The 16,743-nt window shown below is 37.4% G+C and overlaps 1 protein-coding gene across 5 annotated transcripts in view; it reads right to left on the reverse strand.

Moving 5' to 3' along the window:
* The window catches only part of LEKR1 (leucine, glutamate and lysine rich 1), a 55,526-nt gene that overhangs the window by 31,886 nt on the left and 6,897 nt on the right, over positions 1-16,743 (reverse strand). For 3 of the 5 annotated variants that reach the window (XM_069865132.1, XM_069865131.1, XM_069865135.1), the window contains exons 2-5: positions 13,460-13,674; positions 4,113-4,232; positions 3,332-3,507; positions 894-1,079 (exon numbers count right to left, since the gene is read on the reverse strand). In XM_069865132.1, the coding sequence (XP_069721233.1) occupies positions 894-1,079; positions 3,332-3,507; positions 4,113-4,232; positions 13,460-13,674 (697 nt within the window). Of the gene's footprint in view, positions 1-893; positions 1,080-3,331; positions 3,508-4,112; positions 4,233-9,815; positions 9,932-13,459; positions 13,675-14,385; positions 14,477-16,743 lie in introns of those variants that run through there. The other 2 variants (XM_069865133.1, XM_069865134.1) reach the window with 2 other exon arrangements.

The following is a 16,743-nucleotide window of genomic DNA, read 5'->3' on the forward strand; positions in this document are numbered from 1 at the left end:
CAACACAGGTTGATAGCTTATCAGATGGTACCTGAAGTCTTCTCTTGCAGTCTTACATTTGATACTATCGCTGGCATTGAAGGATCAGTGAAATTCCTTCATCACAACTAGCATTGAGACCTATTGCTTTAAATTTGGCACTAATACTATGCGTAAGGCAGCATGGTAATTACTGTGCCAATTTGATGACTCAAAATTGTGCCCAGAACAGCACAACCTCTATATGTTTCCAAAGTCGTAAAATGTCCCTGAGCCAGCACTAAGAATGCAATAATGCTTTAAAGAGAAAAAAATTCAAAAGATACTAATAGAAATTATCTTTTTTTAAATGAGTTATTGTCTCAATAGAGCTCACAAGATATTATAATTTCAAGTGCTATCACTGCTGTCATGGTTTTCAAGAGGATTCTCTAGGTTGTTGAGAGACACTATCAAAGGTAAATCAGACAGTCTCAAGTTTAATGAATCTATGAGAAAAAAGACTGGCCTATACTGACCTACTTTTTTTGCTTCTGCTGCCAAGAGCCGAAAATTCTTCCTGGCCTTTCACTCAAAATGACAACATTTCTTTTAATTTTGATCTCAGTGCTTTCTCCCGATGTTTTATGTAACACTGACAAGCAACAGCATAATTGTATTGCCACCATCTTCATTGCTTTCCTCCTTTCCTTCATTTCCCACCCCCACAGCTGACTCGTGTTCCCAGCATGGTAATTGACTCCTCAGAAGGACATTCCGTCTTTCTGACTGCACAACACCCTCATTTCATCAAAGCTAGAGCTGGCCCATTGAGTGCTTTCACAGCGACAGCCACAGCTTTAGCGCATTTTAAAAACTTTTGTTTGCATTTCACTCTATTTGGAAGTTTGCTTGCAATGTCAAAATTCTCTTACCTAATGTTTCCTTCTGTAGTTCACGACATCTACTTTGTAGCTCACTCCCCTGCTGAAGCGAAGTTTGAAGCTGTTCAGTTTTCAGCTCAACTGTATCAGCGACCAACATGAGATGTTTCACCTTTTCCTGGAGGCATTCATTCTCCTTCTGGGATTTTGCTAATCTTTGATTCAATTTGGGTATTTCTGAGGATGAAAAAAATATAGACTGCTGTCAAATTTACCTTCTACACTAAAAAGTGTAACACCTGCTTTAAGACCTCAGAACTTCAGCATTCTCAAAATCTGAATGGAAAACAAGTTCTGAAAAGCCTGTTGCAAAAACAGTAAGGTAAAATAAACAAAAATATTACTATATGTTAATACGTTACGTTAATAATGAACAATAAATAACAAATATAAAAAATAATGAACATAAAAGCCTCTAAATGGTACTCAAAAAAAATGGATATGTGACTAAATTGTTTTGATTTGGAAAGCTAGATTTAAGGATGCATATAACACTCACAGTGTGGCACTGTTCTCAGTGGGATTATGTTGAATGCAGCCGGGGTTACAAACCATGTATAATAGTACATATAATTCTTAAAAGAACCTGAAAGGCTGAATTTCTGCTTCAACAGAGACATTCTGTATATATTTGCAGTATTACAACAAATAAAACAAGGAATACTCCAGAAAAGAAGCCTTAAAATGTTATGAGTCTCTCTGAACCTAAAGATGTCTGTAGAAATGCATGTTCATACCCCTTTATTAGTCAGAAGGCAGACAATGAGCACAGGAAGAGAGAAATCCTTAGAGACATAAAATACTTTGTGTGCTCAGTCTAATTAGGAGATGACGTCGCGAATCAAAATGTGTGATATTGACACTGACATTTAAATTAATTGTTCTCACAAAAAAACGAACACTGAAGAGTGATTTTCTGGTCAAGTTTATCTGAGCCCTCCTCTCTTCTGGACTCTCTGCTGTCTGGGCTCAGGACATCCTGAACTCTCTGTTTGGACCCAGGCGCTGTCTCAGTGGGATGCGTGCCTACTCACTCCTACTGCACAGCTGCCCCACTTACTTCTTCCCAGTCGGAACAAAGCAATCATTGAAAACATTAAAAATTACTTCTAATTTTACAGGAAGAACGGGCTACTGGGGAGCTATTATTTAAAATGAACCTACATGTTTTCTGAGATACTCCACACACAGAGGTTTCCTTTAAGCTGTGAATTAAGCACTTGAATTCACATGGTTTCACTAGTAGAATTACTTGGGAGATGCACATTGCCCACCATGCCCTTCTATTTCTTCTCACAAGGACAGAAAGCACGACATCAGCTCTTCAACTTCTTTGCTATCTTATAACCCAGATAAAAGTCACTTCCAGAGCAAAGAGCAGCTCACCAACTCATACACACTGAGAACACTGAAAAAAATTATATGGAAAGTAATACATGTATGAAAATTATGTCCAAAGGCCACTGAAATTGCAAAAGTCAGCCCAGGGCTGTTTGGATGCTCTGATGTTACAGTCTGTAATTACACTACCGCACACTTTCAGCAAAACCAACCTCTTAACTGAGGCAGAGCAAAAATGGTATTCAAGGACAAATCTGAGTTTTCAAGGCCAACCACCAGCCTGAGGGCTGGGCACGACCTTCACGAACAAGCTATCGGTTGTGACTTGCTCCCAAGCTTCTCCTTTCCTGAAGGCTGCCCTTGTTTGAGCAGGAAGCAGGCTGTGGGCCAAGCGAATTATTCTCAGCCCACAGGCTGCTCCGTGCCCCTTTCAATCCCAAAGACCCCTCAGATAGAGGCAGCTGTATATGGGTATTACTTGCTCTTATTCAGAACTAGAAGGAGGGAGTAGTTGCTACATGTTGGGTGCAGGTTCCCTCGTATGCAGTGGCTCAAGCATTCAAGGCAACCGTGCACCTACATCAGTTGGCTGCTGATGTAAGAGGTGTAACCTGCCCATGGGATGGGGAGGCAGCACTGCAGGACCCTCTAACAGCTCCACAGAAGGATATTTTACCTTTGCCACATAGTATCGTGTGTGAAAGCATCTGCAAAAATTTGGCAATAGCAGACACGAGGCAAGATGAAATATCTCCAAGTCTTTGTGTTGCAATCCTACCCATATATTCATAGTAAGTATATTATTCATGTTTCAAACCATGGTAAGTATTGATATTACTCCTATTTCAGTCTGACTTGGCTAACCAAACAATCGGTCCAGCACACTAATCTGACAGGAACTGGACAAAGTTCAACTCAGGTTGCACGGTGCCACAGCAATAAATAGGGTCTTCTAATACCTTGGATATGGACAAGTTCATGTCAGAATTAGAAATTACCTTATTAATTTTACCTTCTAATTTACTGTGTTACACTCAACTTCCCTCAAAAAATTTCACCTTGCCCAAAATTAGTGCAAGACAATTTACCTGTCAAAGCTTCTTTGCTAACAGTTTTTATTTGTCGAAAAATTTCTTCTTTCATGGCAGCCCAGTTCTCCAGGTTACTGGAGATGACTTCTTTGATACTGTCTAGTTCACTTCTGATAAAAGGAAATAGTGAGACAGCCTTGTTCAGAGTTGAGCAATGGTGTTCCAATGTATTTCTGCAAGACAGAAAAACAACAGCAGACTTACATTTGTAAAATGATAAAATACTACTAGTAACCTTGGGAACTAAAGTAAACTCAGCAACTACTTTTCTGTTATATGATAATTTATACTATACTGGGTTACAATAACTTAGTGTATAAGATATGCTATGTATTTATAATGTTTCCTCCTTGTAAATGTTGATTTAGAACTTACACATATAAATGGAGAAAACTGTAGAGAATCATACAATCATTTTTATTGACATATCAGAACAATTATGTTTAAATAACTTTATGTCCAACTTTATGTTGACTATTAAAAATACATGTAAGAAACCCTGTATTTCTAATGCATTATAAGCAAGTAGTAAATACTTGCCTTAAGTGTTAATGAATGCTTTTAAATTTGTGAAGAACTTAGCCTTTTCTGGTTACATTTGCTAACGTGACAGCATCTCACTACATTCTGGAAAAGCAAGAAACACTAGGATGACTATACAAACTCCTCTCACTCACAATATTCTCCCTGCCTGCACTTGCATCTCCACTGAATCTTCTCCGTCGACTGGACACGTTCACAGGAGGCACAACATAAGCATTTCTTTACAGGTTCTTACCTGAGCACTTGTGATTGCTTATAAGCAGCTTCCTTTTCTTCTTGGAAATACCGCAAATCATCTTTCACATTTTTTAATTCATCTTGTTTGGTTTTAAGTTCCATTGTTAGGTTTTTTATTCTACAGATGTAAATAAAACAATCAGAAAGCATTATTTGCACTACCAACCAACCTCTAACTTATGTTTCAGCTTTAAATTAAAAACATGCTGGAATTCTTTTCAAAGATGATAATCACATATTTCAGACTGAGGCATCGCATTTCCAAATGGAGAGAATTTAATCTTCTGGCCACTTTATGAGCCATTTGAGCAACTCTTTCAATATAATACTCATAATGCATTTGTAAACTAGTGTGGAAATGTATATGTCCAATATCAGCTCTTATGCAATGCTATATAAATACCTTTAGAATCCTGTGCTCCTTCACAGATGCAACACAACTCATTTATCCTCCAAATAACACATTATATTATGAAAATCTCAGTTTAAAGTTCAACTCGGGTACCTAGCTTGGAGTCTACAATACCTAGAAGGCAGGTACCCTGTCCCAGCAGGGCGATGCGTGGTACCATGATGAGCTGCAGAGGTTCTACACACAATCGCAAGGATGTGCAGTGATGGGTAACAGAGAGCTCATCTACTCTGAAAGGCAAATTCTCTAAAGTCAACCAACATCAAATACTAAATATTTGATTACTGTTACCCTATTTTTTCCCCACTCAGATTGTTTAATTATTTCTCAGTTTCAGATGTTAGCAAAAGATGAATCCCAGTTATCACTCCTGTGTCCCTTTGCCCCAGGTTTCACACTCATGTTCAGGGAATTGTACTTCTGCATTGCTGAATTAATGATGCTCAGCAAATAAAAAAAAAACCCCACAAACATGTAAAATATATTCTTGTCCATTATTTTTACACCAACTGGAATTTAGGTCTCTGTTGCTTGACAATGGCATTTTAAGGAGCTAAAGGGAAACTTTTGCACACAAAATGTTTCTGCCAGATGTTACTTCTACATACTTAGGCAGTGACATTAGCATCAAAATGATGAAAAATGTCAAGTTAGTAAGATTATTTTCCTACATTTTTCTTAAGGAAGTCTTAAAGAGAGGGCAGGAATTTCTGGAGTAGATCACGGTGTCCATGTTCCCAGCTTGACTCACAAGATGCCAGAGAAAACATACACTTATTTTCTGTACTTCCCTCTTTCCTCTAGCAAAAAAAGCCCCACCCAACAGATTTTTGGGCCCAGAAAACTGTTGATTGCAAGACTGGGTGGGAAGAGTGTGATTTGGTGGCTCTACTTGACAAATTCTGGCCATGTGTCAGGCCTGAAAACTTCAGTTCTTCTCAGGTTCTCTTTCCTCTCCTAACACCCCTCAGGACACCTGCAAGTAGTCACCTTGCAGCAGAGGGTGGAAGAAGGCACTGTTCACAACACCCTCTACAAATATTTGCCTTGAATAGATTGAAAAGTGATTTTATGCTTCCTCCTCGTTGGTCTTCCAGGGTGTTTTATCACTACCGCATGTAATGGATTTTTAAATTACAGTGCAGGTGACAATTTTCAGCATTTTACTTCAGATCTGACACCAAAAGAAATCCCAAATCTGGGACTGGGAAAGAAAAGCTTACTGTTACCAGGACTCAAACACATTGAGTACCCTCCCTCCTATTAAAAATGCAAATTAACATGTCACATCTGTGCTTTAATTATGCTTATTTAAATGAGATTATGACACTGCAAAAGCAGAATATCTGTGCTAGGAGATGAGTGATCACTAACAGATGATACATGCTAATGGTTATGTACGAGAATATTCAACTCAAGATGCGCAGTACTTATATAAGTTCGAAAAGTTATTTAATTAACAATTAAACAAATCAAACAGCAAATCAAAACTTCAGGACCCATGGAAAGCTGGATGCTCATTTTCTATTCTTACTTAGTCCAAAATGAGCAGAATTTGAAGCCCTTTTGGTTTAAAAAAGAAACTTGCAAACAAGCACTGATACATTTCCTTCCTCCTTCCTTTCCAGGTATCTGGTTTAACGAGGTTAGTGCAAATAGACACTATCAACATGTTCTGGTCATTCAGACACAAAAGGATAGGGAAAGAAGGCAAGGCAGTTGCATTCTGTCTGCTATCATCACCATAAGAAGGAAGAAAAATAAACATGTTATTTTGATGATATTTAGCACAAAGTTCGATGGATCATTAAATGCTGGCATTAAGAGAGAATTGTGAGAACATACTGATCCCGTCCTCTGTCCTACAGTTCACATGAACTGTGAAAACTAACATCTTATCTTCGCAGCCAACATACTTTCTTAGTGAACACAGGAGGAAGCCTGCCCGAAGAGGGAGTTGAATTATAACATGTTAACTACTAGTGCTGACAATGAGAAGAATAGCATGTGAAAATAAAGCAGCAGTTGCAAGAGATGCTTGCCAGCAAACAAATACACTCATTGTCCTAAAAGTAATGACAAGAGCAATTACCTTGGTTGTTCAAATTTAAGACGCTGCCTTTCACAGAAGTTGAGATCAGAAGAAACAACCTTTGCAGCCTACGTGGTGCACAGCCCCTTTATGAGTCCTGGTGGGACCCATTCAATGCTGAATGAGCAATTGCATCCCTAGCTGCCTGGAGTCGGCAGGGACAGCATGCACAGAGGAGGCTGGAATATACTGTCAATGAAAAAGTTTCACTAGAGTATTTTCACCTAGAAATTCTAGGACCTGCTCAGAGCCAAGAGTTGCTTATTGTCATTTCAACATGTTGCATCCCTTCCAACAGACAAGTCAGTTTGCATCTCTGAAGAAACTCAGTATTCATTCATAAATTTGGCATGGAATACATATAAAACGTGCAGCCTGAAACGTGCACTTAATATCATCCACAAACTTCTTCATAATTGCTTTTTTTTTATATTCTGTTCAGCACAGCCTATTCAAGTTAAGATAAGACTATTTAACAGTGTTCATGTGCCACCACAGACTCATTTTCCTCTTGTTTGCAGTTTAGCATACAGTCCAATTTGACAGCAAACTAAAATTATCTCTGACAAGTAAGCATGACGCTCTTTGTGAAAGTCTTTATCATGTCTTGTGTAGGCTGACAGTCATTTCAAATCTTGCATTGTTACCTATCTATATTATCTCAGCAGAAGTACAAAGTATTATGAAGACAGCCTAGATGATTTTTGCTCCAGTAAAAGCAAACCTCTGAAACAGGTCTGAAAAAAAACAATGACAAGAAAGATGACTGCCTTGTCACAAGCAATTCAAAATTTATCTTTGAAGAAACCCAAGACTGGATTTCCCAGAGCTACCAATCCAGTTACTGATTTCATCGACAGTAATTACAGTTTACAGAAGAGAAAACACGTGCCTCAGTATTCAAGGATTAGCCTGAGTCCCCCCTCTGGTCCCATCCAAGTTTCATTGCTATGTGACCATAGAGAACATAACACCTTGTCCTCTACGCATATGTACACGCACACAATATATTAACCTTCTTCAGTAAATAACCACAAAGCTTTCAAATTTGACATTGACAGATAATAAAGCAGAACTTCTGTGGATTTCAGCAAGACATTCTGTCTGCAAATGCACTGAAAGAATCTCTGTAAAGCTTTGCAGTTACACCCAGAATCATTTTAGAGCTACTGATCAAGCTTAAAAATCTCACATTGAATTATAAATCAGAGGCAAACAGAAACACAAAAAATTACTTTAAAACCTTTTTGATGGGTAATTCTTGCTTTCTTGTTATTAATCAGCAGTAATAAAACAGATAGCAAATCACCATACCCGAGTAAAAGTTCTAAGGTGCGAACGAATACATATAATTACAGCGTGAACAAATGAACGCACAACTTGGTGTTGGAAGCACGTGAGGGTGTAACAGAGGAAGTTTTCCCTGCAATTGCAGATGGTTGGGAGCACTGAAATTGCAAAACCTCAAAAACTGCAATGTACAAACACAGAAAAGAACTGAAAATACAGGCATAACACAAAAACATGAAGGAGAAGAGCTCCATTTACTTTCCTGAGAGAAGTTAGCCATTCATTGAGGCGCACAAACTTGTGCAGAATCTTTGCTGGAGCCTTCTTGTCAGTGAATGTCTCTCAAGGACATTTTTTAATTATGCGGCACCTTTCTCAGATGCTGAAAAATGTGATAATTTTTAAAATGTAGCTTTAAATTTTAATTTTACCTATTAAATATGAAAATATTTTAATGAAAAATACATTAAAAGTGTGCCTGGAAGCAAAAATGCAAATTTCATATTGCCTTTTGCATTTTCCACTAACTGCTGCTTCAGACTCTTCCAGATAAGGAATGTGTTTCACTGGGAGAAAGTTCATTTTACCAGGAACCTGAGAGAGGGTTGAGGATTACTGCAGAGTTTTGCACCTCACGAATCACTTGTCCGAACTAACTCAGTGAAAAAATTTGTCTTGCTTATTAATAATCAATCTTGGCACTTAATCATGTTTACAGAAAAAAACTTGTCAAAATTAGAACAATCACAATTTCGACACAAGAGTGGGATCGAGGCATCATCTATCAGTAACAAAAAGTATGAATCCTATTGGGAAGACATTGGCTTCAACATACTTTACATAAAAATCTAACAGCAAGAGATTATTTCCCCAAGGCACTGCTCTGAATGGCTTCCTGAGACTGGGACAAGATTTGTCAGTGGGTTTTTTTTAGAGATAAAAGTGAAGTTCAGTGCTGTGAACACAGGACCTGGGTCCTACAAAGCTTGTCAGGCCTTTTGCTGGCTCTCTGCAGAAGCCTGAGCCAGACCCAAGTCATCATGACAACACCATCAGGGCAAAATGTATAGATCAGTTTGCAACTATTAAAAAGAACATATTAAAACACTTTGGTGCTAAACAAAATCCTGCTTTTTTCCTGGTTAAAACGTACACCACAAAATTATCATGTAGCTCATTAGAGAAGTACATACTGTTAAGTTATTTACAAATCAAAGTCAACAAAAAAGTCAACAAAAAACAGTCAAAATATGTGCCACCTCCCAGGTTACCCGCATCTGATGGTACAGAATAAGAAAAACTGACTGCATGCCCTAAACCACATTCAGAAAAGGACAGGTTAGTTCTTTACCACTCCTTTTATTTCATCCAGCTTTGGTTCTCAGTGACTCTTTTACACCAACTCAACTCCACTTTATCCCTAAATATTTAACAGACATATTAAAAATAGGTTTTGAAGGGAAAGAACATATGGCAAAAAGGTCACTTTAATAGATTATTTTTTTTAAGTAGTGACACAGTTCTTAAAGCATGTAGCACTCCCTATTTCCACTATATTCAGTCTCCTAGGACAAGAAACCACAAATTGTTTCTACCAAGCTGCCGTGTAGGCTGGTAGCTAAGGGCAGAGCAGTGTGCTGTGACCACTGCCCAGTCACTTCACTGTTTTACTGCAAGTTTTACTGCAAGTTTAGACTTTACCAAGCCAGGCAGTTGCTGTTGACCTCCTACACAACCATGTTGCAAAAAGGAAGGTTTTTATAGGCAAATTCAACAACAGAGCATTTTCCATGGTATTAAGTTTTGCCATTGTGGTAGGAAATAACAAACTCAAGGAAACACACACAAAAAAGCACAAATTTGCAAAAATAAACCTAATAGTTTAACTCGTGGAAACTGTACATTACCTGTAAGATTTTACTAGTTATGGATAAAATTTCCAGCACCTTCATGCATGACTCAGGAGGCTAAGTCTCATGGTAGTAACCAACAAGTAACTCCTCCTACTATACTTGTAAAAAAGATTTCAGGAATCTATTTATTCTACAAGGGATCTTTAACATAGGACCCATTAAGTGATATCTATACACGTCTCCATGAGTCAAAACATCAAACATCATAAAAATATTTTGCCTTTTGTCACATTCATGATATCCAGCACTAATGTACCTTTAAATAGCATCTTTAGTATTCAAATCTTTTACATGTCTTGTACTGTATGTTGCATGAATTATCAAAACTCACACCACAAATACAGTTACTCCTTATGCAGTGTCACAAATGTCAAAAGACACTGCCAGAGAAAACATCTTAATAAACTCAGCTGTAGGAACAACAGGAATCTGTGGGGGTCCTATAGAGACATGGCTAAATCCAATCACGCTTGATCTCCAGTGAATCCGAGAAGCCCACAATGAAATGCCTATTATTAATATGTTTAAATAGGTTCCAGAGCAAAAGTGGTGATTCAAATGACACACCGATGTTTCAGCATAATTAAGCATGAATCATTGCTCTTGTAACCAGTATCTTGTAGGAGAGGCAGCAGTGCTGAGCCCAGTGCAGTACCAACTGCACAGCTTATCTCTGTCGGTGCACCAACTGACTGGCGTTGCTATTTCAAGCCTGCCCCAGCCCTTGAGGAGCACCTCTCATGCAAGTATCCTGGAATTAAAGCAATTTTAACACAGAGTAAGGATAAGGCTCAAACAGCTAAATCAAATCAACACAGTTAACTGCATGATGGTTACTTCCCCCTCTTCTGACAAAATGCCAAAGGGTAGGTTACTAATTTCCGCAAAAGCTCAGGTTCCCAGGCAGCTTTCAGGGTTAACCACAGGCACAAACAACAGCAATATTTTAACCTAAAAGGAATATAAAACCAAAACAGTGTGAAACTAGCAAAGGAGATTAAATCTCTTGGATTACCAGAGATGGGAAAACACACCCAAACATATTTGGCTTCAGAAAAAAATTTTCAGTTTGGAAGGAAGGATATGTCAACCTTGCAAGAATGAGAAGACAGTATGTTTAGTAGTTATTATTGTTTATGCCAGCAACACAAGGTAACAAGAGATTCAGGATAGTAAAGAAGAGATAAGGAATATTTAGACAGGTTACTTAACAAGGCATAATCATTGATTTATGGCCTGAAAGAAAGCCTACTGCAAGTACTCCATTTGATTTCAGCAGGTTTTAAATCAAGTTGAGCCATAGGGGGAAAAAATGCAGAGATAAAATTTTTATTAACTGTTCCAACTCTGCTAAAAAATATCAGCTAAATGAAAATTTCAAGTTTCCCTCTGGCAAATGATCCTCAACAAGAAGAACGTGCTGTCACCGCATTTACTAACGCACTGAATACTGTCATCATAACTGCCACCCAGAGCTGTTAAAGTAAAAAGGAGCAAATGCAGTCTCCAAAAATATGATGTTAAGCCAAAGAAAGCATTGCACATCGGGGGGTGGAGGTGTTCAGGTCAAATGAAAAAAACACAGCAAGAAACAATGAGTAGAGCAGTCTATAAGAGAGATGCATTTTGTTCAACTTTGTGTGACCTCATGTTTTAAAATGAATCTTTTATTAGCAGTATTACCACACACAAGCCTAGCTAAATCCTTTAATAGTAACATTAAATTCTTAACAGTATTTGAGTGATTTGCAGAAAAAGTGCTTCACCTGCAGACAAAGTTGTAGTTGTTTCGTCTGTAGTGTCCAATCTCTCGAGAGCACCTTAATACTCAAAATGCCCCAAGTTATCAGTTGTAGATAACTTGCTACTAAATATGAGCCAGTCATGCAAGAAATACCCCTATTAGGGTTCTTTAGACTCAAAATGACTGAGCTGATAATTAAATTTACAATCTCATTCTTACAAAAAGCTCCTGACAGTTTGATGCAGACGAGCAAGAAATTACCAAGAAGTTTCTGATGCCCTTGTTGATACCACATTATTCCATCAGCAGTCAACTTTAGCAACTGCATTTTTATAAAGTAACTTTTAATAGTCAACTATAAATATTAATGCTTATAGTCCTGCTGTAAAACAATCAGTGCAATGTAACAATACATTCCAAGTAATGAAGACAGAAAACTAGGATACACAAATCCATCACAGAGTTGCCATGTGAAATCCGTTATGATGAGTAGAAGATGAGTAAAAAAAGGAAGAGCAGCTGTTCAGAGCTTCAGGTCCAAAAGAAGACCAAAAACTTGTATTTTTTTCACAGAACAATGTAGAAAAGATACAATTTGTCATAAAATTTGTGTCATAAAATAGCATAAAAGCAACAGAAGGTTAATTAGGAAACAGAATTATCAGTCCAGAAATCCCACTGCAATCAATGAAACTGAAAAACACACCCACAACACTAACTAGGTCATAAAATGTTCATACTGACTGCAACAATTTCCTTCTCCGTTCAAGATCTTTATATATTATAAATAATCTGGACAAATCAAAGCTAACATGGTTGAGAACCTGATGGCAGTCTAATTGTGGTGGCAGCAAACCTAACAAAAGTTCTGGAGCCACTGCTGCTGCCTGGACTCCCTTAGTAATGCCACACGCAGTCCATGAAACCACTTTAAAGCTAGTTTGAGTACAGATGCCTTTGCACCCTTTTCTGCAAACCAAAAGAATAAGAAAAATAATAGAAATTATGAATGAAGAAAGGGCTGAGGGGAAAAAAAAAGTATTTGAAATGCTCCTTTTATGCTTCGTTTTCTCATGTCTACCCCTAAAATAACTTTTATAGCTGGTGTACCAATCTGAAACTTTAGGAACCAAAGATGTGCTATCTGCTAATCAAAAGGACAAATATTTTCGAAGTAAGTTTTCCTGTTCCAAGATTAAAGTTATCACAATGTGACAAAGAAGAACACACCAAAAGCCTTGAAGTATTAGCTAAAAGGGAACACAGTTAAAGGTTTCAATAATTGTGTCCTCCGAGCTACACACATATTTCTGTATTGGAGTTCACAGGAGTAGAAAACTTCACCTTTAATTGGGACCTTCACATACCTGTCAGTAAGCGTTTACAAACTCCTGTTTCTGAGGAACAGCATCATGAGCAGTACCCAAGATTTTTGTAATTGCTTTAGTATTCTGTATCATTATTTCAGAGAATGAACTGTAAGCTCCTCAGGGTAAGAACACCGATAATTTTTACCATGTTACTATGACACAATGAGTAAAAGTATCAGAACTGTGAAACTCCTAATACTGGGGGATTTAATTTAAAATACTACAAATATTTTTATTACAAACTGGTAAGATCAAATATTTGATTATTTCCCTTTGGGCGTATGTGCAGGGGAAATGCCTTCAGGCTTTCATTTTAAATATATTGACTGTTTCTAAACTATTAAGGAATTCAAAACTTGCTTCCAGACAATACTATGAAATATGATTCATATTAAGTATTATAGCAGATATGTTACATTTGATAAAAGAAAGACAAATCTTATTTTTATTTTAAACTTCTTTGGAATGAAATTACCTAATACATATACACGAGAATAATATCAGATTAGGTAATACGCTCTGACCTTTCTGTTTTTGATTCACTGTCAGCTCGATAGCGTTCAAGGTCTTGGCAAAGAGACTGCAATTCTGCTTTAAGTCCTTTTTCCCGTTCTAGACTTCCTTCATAAAATTGAAACTCCCTTTCCATTGCTTTTACTTTGTCTTCCATCATCTTAAATTCATGAAGTACCAAGTAGCTGACTCCACAGTATTTACACACTGTCTCATCCCGGGACATCTAGGAAAAAAGATAAAATTTTAAGATTGTTGGTAAGAAACAAGTTGAACACAAAAAAACCTGAATGACGCTAAAATAAATCTTAATAGTTTTAACCATTTATAGTTCTGGAGCATTTATCATGAGACGATGTTACTGCTTTAACAAATAATAAAGACAAAATTCTACATTAGCAAAATTAAATCTAGTTATAGCAGTAGTTTTGCTTACTGGAAACTTCGCCAGATACATCAACTATGCAATTCACTTTGTAACAATTCCCACTGGAACTGTAAACTGCAATACCTCTGAATTATGTTTGATCTATTAATTTAAAATAAAATGTTGTGGTTTACAAAGTTATCTTCTTAATGAACTTGTGATTGCCTGAGCCAGAAAAATGTTATTTACTGTGGGTTTTTTGACAGCTCACATCCAATTAAGCAGGCAAGATGAGGAGAGTGAAAAAAAAGTGATGTAATCCAGCAAAATATAATTCAAATGAGTAAGGGACTAATTATAATGATGTAGCATCCATGGTGCTTGAGCAGTGTGGAAAATGTAACCCATAGGCATGAAGTATTCATCACTGATCAAAAAAATACAGAGTACGTAATGCACATCTAATTGAAAGACCATTTCTTAAATTGAGAAACATACTTTGCTAAGTGATCAAATTATTAAGCTCTGCAGTAAGCAAGGAGATGTGCTGTGACTTTGATCTGTACTTACTACTCAATACATCAGTTATTCCTGTGTATTTTAATCATTTTCATGTCCAGAAAAAAAATTGCTCTGTTTACAAGCGATGCAGAACTGAACCTGCACAAGAAATGGATCTCAAGTAAATAAAACATCCAAACCAACCCAAAAAGGGCTGACACTTCAGCAGAGAACACAAGCATCTGCTTATCAGCACAGATCACAAACACACCTGAGGGGAGATGCTGAGAATTAAGACTAGAAGAGAGGGCAGTCATAACACAGCTACAGCAACAACCTCAAAACAACAAATGTAAAAAGGCACTGGAGACATGAAAGATGGAATGTGGGTGGCAGCTGGGAGAGCCTCTGTGTGTTGTCTAGTGAAAGCTGAAAACATGCTTTAACCTTTCTTGCAATTAGCAACCTTTACAAGGATTTTTTTTTTATTATTTTTTTTTTTACACACAGACTCCTGCAAATCAGAAAGCTGGAAAACCACAAATAGTGTATGTGTCACAGAAAAAGAAAAGAAAAAAGACATTTTGAGACATTGAGATAAACGGAAAGTATTCATATTTAGATGAGAGAAAACAGCTTTCAAAAAAGGAAACTAGACTTGTTATCCCATGATTCAATAATCTTTAGCACTTTAAATACTGTTTGATAAAAATGATATTTCATGATGCCCTGGAACTACCAGGCCAAGCTTTATTTTTATTTTCCAATTTCTTAATTTTCCCCTAGTTTAAAATACCCCTAAGCTAGAGCTGCTCTGAATGCACTGAAAATTTAAGTTTATTTTTCCTGGCAGCTGCAAACTGTGCTTGGAAATACGAAACTGTTATTCAGGATAACTGCTATAAAGTTCCAAAGCACTAAAATTACTATATTGACAAAGGACAAAATGAGCTGTTATAAGGAGCACAGGAGGGGGGATCTTATCCCCAAAAGAACATTGTGCTCTCTTGCAGCACTGCCCTTCAAATAAATAGTCACAGAAATTTCACTGGGTACTAGGATTAAAAACAAAACAAAACAATTGGGGTCCTGAACTGAAAGTGTTTCATGCAAGTACTAAAATTTTCTGGTTGTCAAATCCAATTTTGTTTATTCACTTAAAAATAAATACAGGCATAGAACAATAAATATTATCCATCCCGGCTTAGTAGGATATTGGACCCATTCTTCTCCACATCCATCCCTCAAGTGAAGGAAAAACTTGAAAGGACTTAAGGTGAGGTTGGATTCTGTCTTTTAATCAGAACCTTGCTTCTGTGCACGCACAATTATCCTGCGATCACTGCAATATAGTGTATATCGACACGAACTAGTTTTAAAATACCAATCTGCAGTAGAACCAGCAGCTTCTTAATGCCAGCAACGACTTTGGCATGGGTTGAGTGATACTAAACAGTCAAGCTACCCCCAAGCTAATTCCATGCTGCAGCAGATTAACACCAATAAGCAAGCGAACTAATTAAATGCAGCAAATGTACACTCGATATGCCTAAAATATTAATAGGATCCACTTGAAAACAAGTAGCTCCGAAGAGCAAGACCTGAACTGGGCAGAGCAAGAGGCGTATTAATCCCAATTCTCATTCTAAATCCAAGATCCCACAGTGGTCAAACTGCAAGCAGGATGTTCTCTCCCCCTTTAACCACCCCCGTTCACTCTTCCAACATCACAACCCGCGTTCTCCTCACTGGTACTTAATATATGTCCCGAAATTCCTGAGCTGGTTGAACATTTCCAGAAGCTACTGAAGCTTCACACAGACAGACACAGAGAAACATTCTCAAGCTACAGATGCTGATTTAATTCAGTGAAAATAATAAGAAAGCTATCCTTAGGAAGGTATTTATAGCTTTGAAGACTACTTAAAAACAAAATGTTTTGGGGTTTTGCATGGTTTCCAAGAGAAATAACATTACTTCATTTATGTGTGCATTACTCTGTTGTCACCCTTCAATGATTGTGAACCAGAACATTTGGTCATTTACAACCAAATCTGACACTGAGGGCAGAAATATTGAATTGTCCAGAAGTTTTAGACAACTAGGCAGGCAATAAAGACTTCACAAACTCCCTGCTGAAGAAAACTGGAGTGCAAGAGCAGCCCGTATCAGGTAACACATAGAGGAGAACACCTTATAAATGGTCTGTCAAGGAGACAGAATTCTATTAGATCTTGTATCTTAGACTCCAAAGCTGATGAGCCATTATACAAAAGTCTGCAGGAAACAAGTTTTCATCAGTTCTCATGATTAGAAAGCTACCTTTTCTGGAATAATATTATTGCCGAGTAGCCACCAAGAATGTGTATTACAGACACAATGATCAATGTTTTCAGATTCCATTGATCAAAAGCTATTTTCATCTTC

This window comes from Phaenicophaeus curvirostris, chromosome 10, assembly GCF_032191515.1.
Source record: "Phaenicophaeus curvirostris isolate KB17595 chromosome 10, BPBGC_Pcur_1.0, whole genome shotgun sequence".
Taxonomy (NCBI): Eukaryota; Metazoa; Chordata; class Aves; order Cuculiformes; family Cuculidae; genus Phaenicophaeus; species Phaenicophaeus curvirostris.